This window comes from Anarrhichthys ocellatus, unplaced genomic scaffold (genome assembly GCF_004355925.1).
Source record: "Anarrhichthys ocellatus isolate YVR2014 unplaced genomic scaffold, GSC_Weel_1.0 scaffold10, whole genome shotgun sequence".
In the NCBI taxonomy this organism is placed as follows: Eukaryota; Metazoa; Chordata; class Actinopteri; order Perciformes; family Anarhichadidae; genus Anarrhichthys; species Anarrhichthys ocellatus.
This window is the reverse complement of record NW_022280040.1, coordinates 2829852-2844808: the sequence shown is the minus strand read 5'-3', so window position 1 is coordinate 2844808 and position 14957 is coordinate 2829852. Positions and strand designations below refer to the sequence as shown.

General features: G+C 41.6%; 2 protein-coding genes across 5 annotated transcripts; one reads left to right on the top strand and one right to left on the bottom strand.

Moving 5' to 3' along the window:
* Nucleotides 1-2234: 2234 nt before the first annotated feature.
* Nucleotides 2235-5321, bottom strand: cbln2b (cerebellin 2b precursor). The gene is made up of 4 exons (XM_031850462.1): nt 5047-5321; nt 4127-4673; nt 3376-3495; nt 2235-3291 (listed from the first exon to the last, which is right to left on the bottom strand). The coding sequence occupies exons 2-4, from the start codon at nt 4412-4414 to the stop codon at nt 3094-3096; spliced, it is 606 nt and encodes a 201-aa protein (XP_031706322.1). The 5' UTR covers nt 4415-4673; nt 5047-5321; the 3' UTR covers nt 2235-3093.
* Nucleotides 5322-7490: 2169 nt separating this feature from the next.
* Nucleotides 7491-14392, top strand: fbxo15 (F-box protein 15). 4 transcript variants are annotated; one of them, XM_031850352.1, is made up of 10 exons: nt 7741-7792; nt 8329-8461; nt 8945-9049; nt 10177-10419; nt 11735-11938; nt 12043-12172; nt 12294-12376; nt 13017-13162; nt 13698-13822; nt 14126-14392. In XM_031850352.1, exons 3-10 carry the CDS (start codon nt 8964-8966, stop codon nt 14390-14392), a joined length of 1284 nt encoding a protein of 427 aa, XP_031706212.1. In that variant the 5' UTR covers nt 7741-7792; nt 8329-8461; nt 8945-8963. The 4 variants fall into 4 exon arrangements, with proteins under 4 accessions (XP_031706211.1, XP_031706212.1, XP_031706214.1 ...); XM_031850354.1 differs by having other exon boundaries at nt 7762-7792; nt 8363-8461; XM_031850351.1 differs by lacking the exon at nt 8329-8461 and having other exon boundaries at nt 7491-7792.
* Nucleotides 14393-14957: the final 565 nt, after the last annotated feature.

Here is a 14957-nt window from a genome sequence, read left to right as displayed (position 1 = left end):
GCAATAACCAAAGTGTTTTTGTTTCCATTTCTCACGTGCAGTGTGCACAGAGTACATGTTTGACGGCTATCTTAATTATCTAAGGGGGTCATTTGGAAACTGACTTTTCATTCCAGTATGGGCACAATTAGCACGTTATAGGCCAGTTGAGCCCGCTCTCCAAATCACTCTGATTCGCTGGCAGTTTCTGCTGCTTTGTGCAGTCCAATTGCTGGCATCAGCAGGCTATCAGCAGGTCTTTCTCTTTGTTAGCTGCATTCTGTTACACACAAGATGAAGGTGTGTATATGTAAATAAAAGCAAGTGGCCACGTAGAAGAAGCAAGCAAACTCAAGTTTCCATATGCTCACATGTATGATATCATCAATTATAAATGCAAATGTTTCCCAGGCCCAGCAGCTGTTGGATTTCATTCTTACGCTACAGGAACGAACAATCACTTCTATGTCTTCTCATGTTTTTGTTTGACATAGCGCAAGGGTTGAATATGTTTCAACAAGCAACGGATTACCATAAAGTGTTGCAATAAGGCTCTTAACTCTCCTAGCAGATTGTCTCCTTTACTTTTTTCTGCCAATGTCATGGTGGCTTGGTTTTAAATGGACATTTTCGCTACAAAATGACTTTTTGTCAGGATTTCCTGATGTTCAACCAATCAAGAAGGCTTAGTCACTCAATACTCTTGTTGATTTAAAAAAAACAATATCTAAAAAAATAGTTTTCTTAGCTTTAGAAGATAAATTATTTAGCCGTTGAAAGCTTTATTGAGAAAAGCAATACATTGTTTTCAAACCAATCTTCAAAATGTCTGCAGTGTATCCTCTTTTGTCTTGCACAAAGTAATTCAGAAGCTATGTTTTATATTTTTCAGTTTTTTTCTTCCCAAATCTCTTCCTACAGATGCACATGTCTCATTAAAGACATTTTCAAGCACACCAGCTTCCATACAGAAAGTTTAAAGGTGTGTCTCTTGAGTCCCCAGAGTTGACGTTTCTAATACAGCAGCGCCCGCCTCCACAGCACTAAAAAAGATCATACTGAAGTTTGGAATTTTCCAAACTAAGCTGAGGCAACACAGTTTGTCCTTTGACCCAATAGTATCACATCAGAGAGATCAGCTATGGTATGTCACAATTGCATGTTGCCCTGCAAAATTAAACATTCTGACTGCAACTTTCAGAATTGTAAGTAGGGACGACTTTTTGATATTGAGTTGCAGCAGTGCTTTTGCTTTTGCTCAGTCCACACTTGATTTGCACCAAACTCATCTGTGACTGCTACATATTTAACACAAGATATCAATAAAGGATAAAGGCATTCACCTGAATTAACTTATGTTAAAATATTAAAACTGTTGAATATGTTATTGTTAGCAAATTGCTGTAAATCAACATGTTTCTCTTCAGCAGGGTCCTCCATTGTCTGATTACAGGGCAGATTTTTTTTTATCATTTATTAAAAGACCCCTCTCACATATTTGCTTTGATTCAAATTCAGAGACGCCTAGAATTTTGTTGGGGGGGCGATGATAGTGTGTGTGTGTGTGTGTGTGTGTGTGTGTGTGTGTGTGTGTGTGTGTGTGTGAGAGAGAGTGAGAGAGTGCGTGAGGGAGGAGGAGGAGGGGAGGGTGGTGTGTGTGTGCCAGGGGGATTATCAATAAACGTTGATTTTCAAACAAAATGCCAATTATGTGATGAGGTTTTTTTTGCAGGCTGGGGACTCTGCGCTTTTTAAACTACAGTATAGACGAGTTTGCCTTGTTTTATCGTAGGATACTTAAACGCATGCGATTCTCTATCGAAGTGTGTGTTTGCTTAATTCGGGTTTTGTTTGTGCTCCTTAGGAGGAAGCGTTTCTCTATAGTTTCTGTTCACCCTGCGCCGCGTAAAGGCGCTCCAATATATTGTATTGGAACGTCATGCTCAGTGTTTACATTTCATTTATGTTACTCTATAAACATATGTGCATCTCTTTTTGTTTTTCTCATGAAAAAAAACGTCTGTAACAAGTGCTGCAAGACTTTTTTGAATGGGGAGTTCAGCAGTATATTTCAGCACCTCGGACAGAGAGTAACACGAGCTGGTCACACTGTCTGTTTTCCTCATGAGGCCTTTGGTTTGGTCTAACCTAATTTAGAAAACTCTCACTTCTAACAATCAACCATTTTTTTCTTCAACCTGTTCCCTTTAACTGCAAAGTCCTGTGAATGAACAGTGATAAATAAACTTAGCCTATACAATACAATATATTTTATTAAGCGGGACATATAGGGATTGTTCTATTATTTCCACAATGTACATTTGGTGAGCAACGTCACTGAACATTAAATCAGTCAAAGCTACGCAGATTCCGAAATGTAGAACACACAATAATGTGAATATGTACTTTATAAATTATATCATTATTATTTAATAAAAGGGCTCTAAATCGTCTCCGGTGGCTGAAATATGTCGCCTTTTTTCTCTTTTAATAAACTCGTCGGCGGCCTATACATTTGGCGTATTTTCAACATGTTCAGCATCCAAACGCAACACCATTGACAGCACAAAACATAAAGTAAAAACTTCCATTCGTGCAAAAAAAAAATGCCTTGGGCGTGAAAGCACTTCTTCTCTGGTTGTCCATAATTCCATATACTTCACTTGGACGAAAACCATATATTCTTTAAGGCTATACAAACATAAAATAGAGCATAACACACTCGGTCTGTCCAGGACGTCAGTTCTTCCAGTCATCATCTTCGCCCTTGTCCGTTTTTCCCCAGGTACACCCGTTTGTCTGTTGGCAAAATTTGTTTTCCAAGCAAGAAAAAAATCCACATTGCCGACAAGCACACGCCCCCGGCCGATCAATACTTTTAATCATCCAGATTGCGTTAAAGTTGACTGATGGATTTGAATATATGAAACTCCAAGGAAACGTTCATATTTGACTAGATAGTGGACGAGTGTAGGTATACAGATATTCGTCGGCTTCCTTGACTGACAGTTATTTAAGTGGAAAATAAATGGCATGTTTTTTTTTCTTTTCTTTTTTCTTTTTGTTCCTCAACCTTAGCAGAGTCTCGTGCGACGTGGATCATCGCAGATTAGATTATAGAGGAAAGACTAGAAAGCCTGAGAAGGTGGAGTATTTCCATCCGCCCATTAAGGTGCCCCGTTCCAGCTTCAGAGAGACGCGGTCCTCCCGTTCAACCATCAGCAGTACTCCGTTGCTGGCCGCCTCTCTCGTAACGTCCTGGTCACCGGCGAATGCTGATATAACTGGATAATCATTCTGCAGCAGGTTCACCTGCAGGAGAGGGGAGAGTTCGGTATCATGCTTAGTTCTCTATTGAATGCTGACCGCAGACGAACTGCTTAATTAATTGCTCACCTGTATGGTTTGTCTGTTGTAGACCTTCACCACGTGAAAGCTGAAACTATATATCCCCCTCCTTGGAGCCAGGAAAACACTTGCTTTGAGATCGAAATGGTTGCCGATGTTCACTAAAACCTGTGACCAAGAAGGGCGCAAAAAGAGACAAGGCTTTATTTATTTTCCACCTGCATGCTTCACTGAACACAACAGCTGGTTTTAGTAATGTAATTGTTTGCTTTTGCCACGCATAGTGACTACAGGGAGGCGTATCAGTCTGGTATGCCAAATGTTTTAAGGCTGCGCTTCAGTCGCAGTTTGGGATGGTTCCCATTTTGATGCGTATAACAGGCCGCTGTCCAAAGGCAACTAAGTGGAACATCCCAGCAAAAGCAACACAATGCACACGTCAATCCGGCTGAGGCCTAAGATGCATGTGATCAATGATCCTGCATAGACGATCATTCGTTTTGACAGCGCATCCCTGAATCACAGCAATTACGCACAGCATTAAATTAACCATTTTCAAAGGAAACAGCATTGTGCTCGTAAAGTTAGAGATACGCAGGGATCAGATCACAAAGAGTGAGTGCAGTAATAGGAAATCAATGAAACATGACCTTAAAACAAGTTCTGCTCGCCCACGGCAATATAGCATGTATATTGTAGAGAGAGGGGAGAAAAAGAGAAACTGTTTTTGGAGCTATGATATTTGCCCTATCAATAGTAGACTGCTGTATAACTGTGCTAAATTCAGTGAACATCTGACCTGGTCAAAGTAGATGGTCATAGACGTGTTGCTCATCTCTGACGGCTCATGGTTGGTTCCACGCACGGCGGAAAAAGCCACTTTTGCCCCAGCGGAGCGGACTGATATGCCAAGTGAGGAGGTGACCCCTCCGTCCGAGGAAGGGTTCGAGTCGCACACCACAAGACATTTTCCTTCGAGTACGATGGGCTCCGTGTCATTCTGGCCGAGGCTGAAAACCACGCCGCATCCCAAGAGGAGGACCAGTGCCAGTACGGCACAGGGTCCCGGGCAGCGCGCGGGCACCATGGTTGGATCGCTGATCCCGTGCTCACTGATACAACCAGGCAGCCCCTTGGAGGTTTGTTAGTACTCGATCACCTGGTCCAGACTTGATATCTTCTCGCCCCTTCTCTCTCTCTCTTCCTCTATCTGTGATGCTCCCTGGCTTTCTCAAAGAACCTCTGACACACAGACGCACTCCGACTCTCTCCGGCGGTAACTCCCCTCCCTCCTGGGCGTCTTAGATGATTTTGGGAGAGTATTCAGACAACTGTTGTTTGAAATCCTGAGATAAATTGAAAATGTTTGTATCAGACAGCAGTAGGAAAACAATTTCAAATAGTTTAGTGTTGAAACTTGAGTTTATCCTGTGTGCGTAAAATGGCTATCGTGCGGGAAAAAAAACGCAATAGCTCTCAGTAAATGACATCTAAAGATCGCGTATTCATACACATTTTCTATTTGTCCGTTATTGACCAAGCCAAGTGTGCTACTGCGGGTTGTTTCCTATAACTGCGCGCCACACCACTTAGTAACAAATTATAGTGTCGAATGAAAATGATGTTGGGTATCTTTTCCTCGTGTTGTAATTGGTAATTATGGTGAAACAAGCACTTTTCGGCCATTTCTATTGAGAAAAAAGGTAAATCACGACCTACCTGTGCAATCCATCCCGCTGGTATGCTCTCTGTCTCTCGCAGACTGTGAACTGAGCGCTCAGATCGGTGGTGCTAAACAAGCAAGAGTCTCTGGGCTCCCTTTCGAGGGACAACTCACGCCCATTCTCTGTGTATAGCCACTGCAACAAGACTCCGCAGAAGTATCCCGCAATTAAGAGCACATGTGTGGACTAACGGGTTTGTTTACATATTAATCAGTTGGATGTTGTGAGCTCAAAGGCCCCTCGGGAAGGCAGAGATCACTTGCTGTCATGTCAATGTCTGTCATTTATATGCTGTGAATTTTTCATGTCTCTCCCTGATTGATTTGAAACAAATGCGGGTTGCAGCGGATAACCTTGTCGTTGCATGGCACATTTAGCATGCATGTAGGCTGTATGTTACTAATTTGAGACTTAAACAAGTGATTTTATGAGTCCAATAAAGATACTTGTGCGCCATCCAGTGGCGGATGTAACATCTGCAGATATCTAAGCACTAGTGTGAATAACAAACGTATGTGGGATCTGGCCGGCATGGTTCATTCCTTGGTGTGTACTTGCATATCAGCAAATCATTTCACATACACATCACGTTTTACAAACACTGCATAAGTTGGTTAAAAGAAGGTAACACTTCAGAAAATGCCCACTTCACAGAGAATGTCCAGCACCTCTCTGTACCACCCTTGGCCTTTCTTTTCAGTTCTTGACAAGTCTTCATCCTTTGAAGAGCCGTGTAGAGGGTCCCTATCAGTGCTCCCCACCTCTGAAGAGTCTAAGAGTGGGCCTCATACGTGGTGAACCCTCACGTTAGACCTTTTAATGAGCTGTCATTTACTGATGTAAAGATAGGCTAACTGGCTACATTATGCATGGCACTCATATCTGCAATAGAAGGCACTGTATATAGACTGTTTTCAGCTTCATCGGCTCAAGAAAATAGTGGGAGTAAAGTCTGCTTTCTTTTGACATAATTCATCCGAGCTGCATTTTAAATACATGCAAGCAATTGGATAGGCGGAGAGGAGGGCAAAAACCCAATCATTCCTTAAAGGTTTGGATTGTTCTATTAATAAGCATTAAACGCCTTGAATCACACAATATGAGGCGCCTAAGAAGTACATGCAACATACCTGTTTAATGATATACAACTTGCAGAGACCCAATTTTAGACCTAATTGTGGTGATCCTTCCTCCCTTTCTCAGCCCCATTTGACGAACATTGCACTGTCAGAGCTGGCTGACAAGCCATGCGGAAGACTGACATCAGGTATCCAGGAGCCACAGCTGACCCCAGGCCTTCAGAAGGACACATAGCTACAGAAATCATCAAATGTCAAGTACGGGGGACATGCAAGGGAAAGGGATGTAGCCTACATGGCATTGCCGTACCAGGGGCTGCCGTTGCCCTAAAAGGGTCTTCACTTCCATCAGGCAAGCTTATCGGCTGGACTGACAAGAGTGTTATGGTTATTTTCCCTGACAGCTAGCAAAGCCTACTGGCTTCCAGGAACGGGGAGGTCGATTATGTGGTGGGTCTTAAAGTGAGCCATCTGCTTTTACAAAGAAAACGACTGCAGTAGGTTTTTTGTGTGTGTGTTTTTCTTTACAGATTACACATATAGCACATTATAGCAGCAGAATTCATCTCAGGATTTGCTTAATACAAAAGTAATTTGTTATATGATCTCGCTGTTATAACCTATTACAGTTTGTCCTCCTGTTACAAATATTACACATGAAATATCGTGTAAATATGTGTGTGTGTGTTCAGACCAACGTCTGTTTCATTTGAAGACTAAAGGAAGGTTTCCTGAGGCTAAACCATAACATTTTAGAGGGTTAGACCTAAGTTAGGGTTAGGCACATTGTGATTAGGGTTGAGCCTACAGGCAAATAAAGTGCAGTGTTTGTGTGTGTGTGTGTGTGTGTGTGCTTGCGCGTGTGTCAAAGTACATCTATGTATGCTAACAATATATTCCAATGTCATGTGAAACTGAACTTTTGTTCTTCTCTGAGTATCTATTTTGGTGAATTTGTTTGGAAATCACATGTTACACTGTTGTTGTTGTGTTGCAACAGGAGGATGACAGTCATGGAGTCGTTTTAATTTTTAATATTTTCATATCTTTAAATACCAGAAAATAACCCTAATTATGTCATCAGAGGTGTCATCAGAGTGTACCTCTAAATATGACTTTTGCACAACGACAATTGGTAAACTAAGTCCAAGATTATTTCAAATTAATTTGTTTCAATCACATACTGTATGTAGGCTGCTCCATTACAATATAACAGTATAGTTTATGATGGGAATATACAGTTTATCCGCTTTTATTTTGAAGGCAAATATCGCCACTCTCCGCCGGATGATTAATTGTTGCACGTGGAAGGAACTTTGACTGGACGTAACCATGGCGACTGGAGGCGGACAATGCGGAAGTATGGATGTTTCACGTTATTCTTTGGCTACACAAACTGAGAACAGACGCTCTTTGTTTTGCTAACTTAACGGGGTTTTCATTCGATATCCTCACGTTAAGCTAAAAACTCTGTCAAACTAAACGTGGCTTCATGGCCTCAACTTCCTACCAAATATAAATTCTTGTATCTGACTCAAAGAGGTCAAGACCAGTAAAACATATGGCGGCAACAAAAGCAGTTACTTCCAGAATGCGGGCATTGAGGACGTCCAAAAGAGCTGACAAATCGTCTCCAGCGTCCACTCTGAACTTTATGGAAAGGTAATCAATCAAAACATGCTCATATTTTCCACCTGCGTGTCATTCAACACTTCAGCCAGCTGGTGTTCACAATCTGTGGCAAGTCAAGGCTTTATTGCCCTGCAAGAAAAAGGATTTATTGACCGTGTTTGCACTAAAACACAATCAAAGCACAGCAAAAAAAATCAATACGGGTGGAAGACACTTGACTTCTCCATTGGATGTAGTAAATATATAAGGCATGGGACTCACAGACAGTAGACATTTAGCATAATCTCTGCAACTGTGTTTCCTGTTCTTTAATATGTGTCAAACACGGGTGTAATGCCATTAAGATAAACACAGTGCTGTCTTTATGTCAAAACTGACATAAAATTGTGGATACTTTGTAACTTGTGATTTGTGGTGCTTGCCATCAACTCTTCTACATTTTCACACCATCAGTAATGCTAACAAATAGTCAAACAAATATCTCTATGTTGACAGCCATTTGACAGATTTTTTTAAAGCTCCATTAGACACCAAACATGATTTATTCATTTTGTGTCTCATTTCAGAAATTGTTTCATCTGGTTGTTGTTTGATGTGCAGTGAAATGCCGGTGATTGACCAGGCACGTAATGTGAACACGAATAGATGACTTACTCAAGAGACTGAATTGGACGGCCTTGGCACCATTAACCAGGACAGGTGCGACCAGACAAACCACACCAATATTTCTCATTAACAGATATGGAAAAATACATTTTTTTCAAAAGAAACAAATGTACTCAAACCAAGAAAGATCAAATATCTAACATTGGTCTCTTGTGATTGGAGATTGGATCTCACTCACACGTTAATTCTTCACTTCCTGCAGCTTGAGATGGGTCTTTTTTCTGGTGCCAGAATTTTCTGCGAACAAATGTGTAAAGGGTATAACTCCCTCTTCTGTTGTTTTGTGATCTAGGTGTATTTTTTTTTTTATGAGCACTTTAAATAACAATGAATTCTGAAGTTAATCTACTGAATGAGAACACAGACATGGGTCATTTCAAGTCGCCAAGTAGCCTGCCCGAGAGCTCATTCGTCTCATTCACCGAAGCCTCTAAAGAGCTGCATGCTGAACAACAGGTGGCATGAAAACACCGGTGTCACTTCCTTGTTGTGACGTCTAACTACCGTTTTCCTTAGACTGCCATCTGAGACCCTGATGAAGATTCTGTCATACCTAGATGCCTCCACTCTTTTCAGCATCAGCCACGTCAATAGGCCCTTCTACCAGCTTGCCAATGATGAGTAAGTAACCAGCCAGGTCCTGTTAATGCAACATACGCAGTACATTAAAAACATCAGGAAAAATACACACATGTCTAAAAAATCTTTAAAAAAAGAAATCTACTTCACTGGAAATAAGTTGAAGAATACTCACTGCTTCTGTAGATTATGTCACTTTTTTAATGATTATTTTTAGGACTGAGATTAGACAGAAATGACTTAATTAGATGGAGATCTGTTTTGCAACGCGACAGCTCTCTTGTAGACGGGAGATCTGGCAACCTTTAACGTTGGTGCCTGGGAGAACTGGATTTTATATATTCTGTACTGTTCAGAGACATCCAGACTTGTTTTTGTAAAGCAGTTTCCATTTTCACCTCAAAACAGACAACTTGGACATGACATCTCATAAGGAAGAGTGTGATTAGGTATTAGTGACCCTTAACGCTGTGTTGTTTCACTGCACAATGGCACTGCACAAGGCATAAATTTTGCTGTCACATATCAGGCAGTACCAAATATAGTAGTAACTGTATAAAACTGACATGAGTAATGATACAACAGAAACTGATGTCTATATGTCCTGACAGGTTGCAATTTTGTGCAGCCTGCACAAACACAGTAATTCACCATGATGGCAAATGGAGCCATGCAAACTAAAACCAGTGGAAAAAAGAGCCACTACCACCTGCCACTGCACACTGAGCTGTGAGGAAACCAACCTCCTCATGTGATGTCATGTGACGCAATGTTTTTCTGGGCATTGCTCAAAACGCCTACTTTTCGGTGAATTTCTGCTTTTATGGCTTAAAAAAAAACATACAAAATCATATTTAACTTTTCAAAGCATCGTTTTCATGAAACCTTAATTATACATATAGTAAGAAATTCCACCTTCGAGTAGCACTTTTAACAGGAAATTAAACTTTTATCAGAACGCATCATCTTTCTCTACCAAGACACAAACAGAAGAACATTTGCATTCAAGAACAAGTCAGAGAAGTCATCTTAGAATGGCAGACCTGTGACAACAAAGCATATCAGTCATTATTTCATATAAATACATATTTTGTGTTTTAAGCTTTTTAAGTTGTCCTCACTCACAGCGACCTCTCCCCTATCTATACCTTACAATACCACCAATGCAGTGCTCTGTGGAACAAGATATACATTGCAGAGCTGAATAAAATGAATAAAAAGTGGAAACCCAAGTGCATGGACGAGCCGCTGCAGAAGATGGCCGCAACGGAGGTGCACGATCGGCCTGCGGGCTACTGGAAGCGGCTGCACTTCAAAACCGTAGCCGCATATGACATGAACAAGTGGAAAAGTCATCTTGGTCTCATCAGCCGTCACACTGGGCTGCCCCGCCAAACAGAGCTGGTCCTCAGGTAAGAGATGGAGAGAGGCAGGCACTGCTTATGAAAACCACTAAGATGGAGTACCTGAGGTGTACGGTCTGTTATATCTACCAGGCACTTGATTTCACTTACCAGACGCTTGAGTAGCCTGTCAAGCGTTGTTTGTGAATTAAGCTTAAATGAGTGCGTACCGTGTGTTTTCAAGCATTTGAGTCCCTTAGCTACTGAGGTGAGGAAAAAAAAGATCTCGTTATTTCTCAGGGAATCCTTTTCATTTGGTTTAATATTTTCCAGTGTGCTGCTTTACTTTAGTTCAGCCAACAGGAGTTGTGTTGATCACACTGTGTTTACCATGCCGTAATCTGCCATCTGTTTGCTACGTCTTGCTGTTTTGCAATTGGAAGCGGCTCTGTGAGGTGTCATGGGAACCCCTTGCCTTGTTTGTGGTTAGCAAACAGTGAAACTTTGGAGATCCACCCTGTCAAGACGGATCAAAGGTAGAGACTAGAGGACAGTTCAAGCCGCCAGCTATCAAATGGTTTGTTTTTCATATCGCACTTAATGATACTTTCTTATTGAAGGTGAGAAAGGAGGTCTCTGTCTGAGCGAGATGTCTGCTCAGGGGGATGCCAGCACGCAGGGGAAAGCTCCCTCATCGTGGTTTCTGCTGTGTTTTTATAACCTCTGATTAGAGGCTGTGCAGCACTCAATTTTGAGTTCTGTGGCAGTCGCTCTGGTACAGAGGGGAAGTAGAAATAATTGTGTTCCTTGTAGATGGGGGGGGGGGGGCCCAAACTCGTCATCCACAACAGACACACACACACACACCCACACACGCCACCAACTCAGACAATTCCCTGTGAGTTTGTCTGTTAGAGACACTGAGGAGCATTGAGATTTACCTTGGTAATCATCATTTCACAAGACATCACACACACAGACGATGCAGAGCGAAACTCCCCTGGGTCATCCGAGGCCTCCTGGGCTGCTCCAGTTTTCAGCTTTTTTTCCTCCACTTAATTGATATTGGATGGTGCCTAAGCAAAACACCGGCTGCATCACAGTCGGGGCAGCACTGAATCACATTTCAGACAGAACTGGATCAAGAGATTTATCACAACAGCTGCGCTTTCATTTCATTCGCTGCATATTTCATTAAGTGAGTATGTCTATGTTAAGTGAGTTATTTCCCACTTTATAATGTCCGAAGCCTGCTAATTTCAGATGTCAGGTCTCCCTTGCCGTGCTATACTGAATACAGTATAAATAATTGTACATGCTGTTGTTGTGAAATATCTGTCATCTCTTCTTTGCTATAATCCTGTGTCGTGTTATCTCATTCTAGAAACTTGCACGTCTCCTGGCAGCTGACGGTGTCTGATAAGTCAGGGCACGAGTGCACACATGAACTGAGCTGGTCCCAGTTCTGCGAGACTTCTGTGACTCTGTGCTGGAGCGGAGGAGGCTGCTTGCCCAACTACCAGCAGATTTCCACCCTTCAACTCCACGGTGTCAGGAGGATAGCTCTCAACTGCCCCGACCTGAAGAAGTGAGACAGTCGACGTCTATCTCCATCTCTCTCTCTCTCTCTCTCTCCCTCTATGTCTCTGCTTCCTCTTTTCTCTCACTGAATCCATCCGTTTTCTCTGTCAGGCCTGGCTGGAGGTCCCTCATGGCGAAGTCGGACACGCAGGCTCTAACTGAAGGCGCGCAGGTCATTGGCCAGGACAGACTTGTTGAACTGAAGCTGCTACAGCCTGGCATCATCATCGGTGTCTGGAGGGTAATTACTTCACAGGCAGCTATGGCATTTTTTAAAATAATTGTTCGTTAGCTTTTAGTAGCTGGAACAATTAGACGGGTTGTGAATTTACCTGAAATTGAAGTGATGGCTCTCTTTGCAGGACCAGTCCTCAGTTGCCTTTGTCATGTTCATCCTTCACTTCCACAGGCTGGTGGAAAGAAGCATCCAGGGATCTCCCGTTTGGTAGGCTGCACTTGAACCGGCACCTTTTTATTCACATGCTTACATGGCGTGCAGTGTATCACCATCAGAGAGTTAGGGCGTGAAGAGTCAGCATCACTGGCACCTCTATTTCACCACCAGTGGATATTGTGACTGTACCTCATTATATATAGATATATCTATATACATTGTATATAGAATTTTGTTCTCGTTGTGTCGGCACCACTTACACAAGTTGTTAGTGTATACTCTCACCCCTTAGGCCTCTAACAATCCTGTAATGAGGAGTCACAAGTGGGCATTATTTGAAAGGGTCATCTATCTGAAAATAAAAATAAATGGATAAATAATCCAACATATGTGATATCTAGTACTGGAGTTTGCTGTATGCTCTTGAAGGTGCTACATTGATCATCTGAGAGGAGAGACAATACATCAGCAAGACGACACAGCATTCTTGACAGTGCTACACCTCAGCATAGTGTGGACATAGCCCCCTCTCCTGGTGTCATGTGAGAACGAATGTTGCAGCACATCATGATTCCAGTCCACAGGAGTAATAAACCTCTGAAATACCTCCTTAATGAAATACCTTTTTCTTAATGTTTTCTTCATCTCCACAGTCTTAGTTTCATTTCCCCCTTTCTTTTTCGTCCTCCAGCCCCTACGTGGAGCCAATAATTAAATCCCCTTTTGATGACATAGACCCTGAATATGGTCTCCATGGTTACCACCTACACATCGTTCTCCACAACACGGCGTGTGAGATTGTGTCCGGAAGCTTCCCCGAGATTTTCTGCCGGAGAAGTAATTTATTTATACTCGTATTTACTAAGACACACTGTATTCTGTGCTGAATGGGTCATTTAATAACTATTTCTAATTGGAGCAGGTGTGATTCATATGTACAGTCATCTCTAGAGGAATGCTAATACTACTGTACTACATATAGTTATAATGCCTCCGTAGCCACAAGTTCTCAGACCATCAGGACAGTGACCTTTGACATCAACATCCTCTGCCTCGTCCAGCTAGCACATTGTCCTCTGTGAATCCTTCGCAGCATCCTGCACATTTACACATTTGTACAGTTTGCCTTTCAACTCTGACATATGTACATTTTTGGGTAGAAATACACACATTGCAGCATGTGACAAATAAAACCTTTTGAAATTTAGAAATTTAAGATAACCTTTATTAGCTATGTTCAGTAATACATTAATTGTATTTGAAGAGCATTATATAGCTCATAGATTGAATGACTGAACGTATTAGCCTTCGCTAATCAAGTGACCTAACACTGATTTCTATTGTTTTACATTCACGTGTTGTCTTTCACCAGCTCAGATCTGTGATGGCCTAATCCAGCTGACTGCCATTAGCAGGACAATCCTATCACAGCACATACCTCTATCCAGCAGAATCAACCTTCTCTGGAGGTGTGAGGCCCTGCAGGGTGCAGTGAAGGTACACCATGTGCAGTTGAATACTACACTATTTTCACTATGTGGTTTATGAAGAAAGAAATGCATGCCCAAAACATCTCAAGTATATTACTGTCTTAATGGTAAACAAACCACATACTGGTTTTATTTTAATGTTCACAGATCTATTGAAAAAGCCGATTTTGGAATAATTCCCTCTTATCTCCTGGTTAAAATGAATACAATTCAGGATGTATTTTGACAGTTTTGAACCCCACTGACTTCACAACAATGGTAGTCCAGAAAAGAGATCCTGACATTAGTTTATTCCACAACTTCTTGCCAGAACTGCTGCGTCATGAGTTTGACTCTACTGGACGAATTCAAGAAACCTTTCTGGTGCGTCGGCTCTCCTGTTTCCATGGAGCAAGAGAAGACTCCTGTCTCCTACGACTATGATGGTGAGCACTTCCTGATGCACTATCAGGACTCAGACGGCCAGGTGAAGATGAAACTTGTCTGGATGAAGGAACAGAAGCAGTTTGTTCTGATCAGTTTAGTTGTCTATGTGACTGTTTGCAAAGTCAACAAGCACTTCAGTAGAAATTACTGAACGTGCAGAATTTCTGGAGCAAGTTGTAAGGTTTTTAATCATAACAGTTTGATACTATGAATAAACTTTTCATATTTCAATTAAACATATATCTGTACTGCGTGATCTTCTTGTATTATATTATATAAGCATGTCTACAGGGACAAAAGAGTGTGCCTCCAGAATAATTTGACGCTCTTAGCGGTCGAGAAAGCAGAAATGTATTTAGTGATATTTTGTGTATGCAGAAAATGTTGCAGTTCAAAAGCCGATTTGCAAAAGTAATGCCACTTTTGTATTACTTTGTCTTGAGTCAAAATCAGCTTCATTGGCCAAGTATGTGCACACATACAAGGTATTTATCTCCGATTTGAAGTTGTTCTCACTGTATTTAAACACAAATTCTTTTGTTACAATTTAAGACATGTTTTCATACCTATGAACTGTACTTACATCTGAAAAAGACAACCCCCATGTTGGATTTTAAGTCGATATCTTATGCAGATGTGAATCTTTATCATAGTGACAACTGAGTAGACCCTCTTTACATGTTCCTTGTGAATTGTTCCAAGGGTAATCTATTCTC

Excerpts from the sequence above, each read along its gene's own strand:
- fbxo15 (XM_031850351.1), top strand. The coding sequence starts at position 7,692 with ATGGCGGCAACAAAAGCAGTTACTTCCAGAATGCGGGCATTGAGGACG. Across the intron at positions 10,420-11,734 it reads CAAACAGAGCTGGTCCTCAG|AAACTTGCACGTCTCCTGGC; the intron begins GTAAGAGATGGA and ends ATCTCATTCTAG. Across the intron at positions 13,823-14,125 it reads CCCTGCAGGGTGCAGTGAAG|AACTGCTGCGTCATGAGTTT; the intron begins GTACACCATGTG and ends ACTTCTTGCCAG.
- cbln2b (XM_031850462.1), bottom strand. The coding sequence starts at position 4,414 with ATGGTGCCCGCGCGCTGCCCGGGACCCTGTGCCGTACTGGCACTGGTC. Across the intron at positions 3,496-4,126 it reads TGACCATCTACTTTGACCAG|GTTTTAGTGAACATCGGCAA; the intron begins GTCAGATGTTCA and ends TCTTGGTCACAG. Across the intron at positions 3,292-3,375 it reads ACAACAGACAAACCATACAG|GTGAACCTGCTGCAGAATGA; the intron begins GTGAGCAATTAA and ends CCTCTCCTGCAG.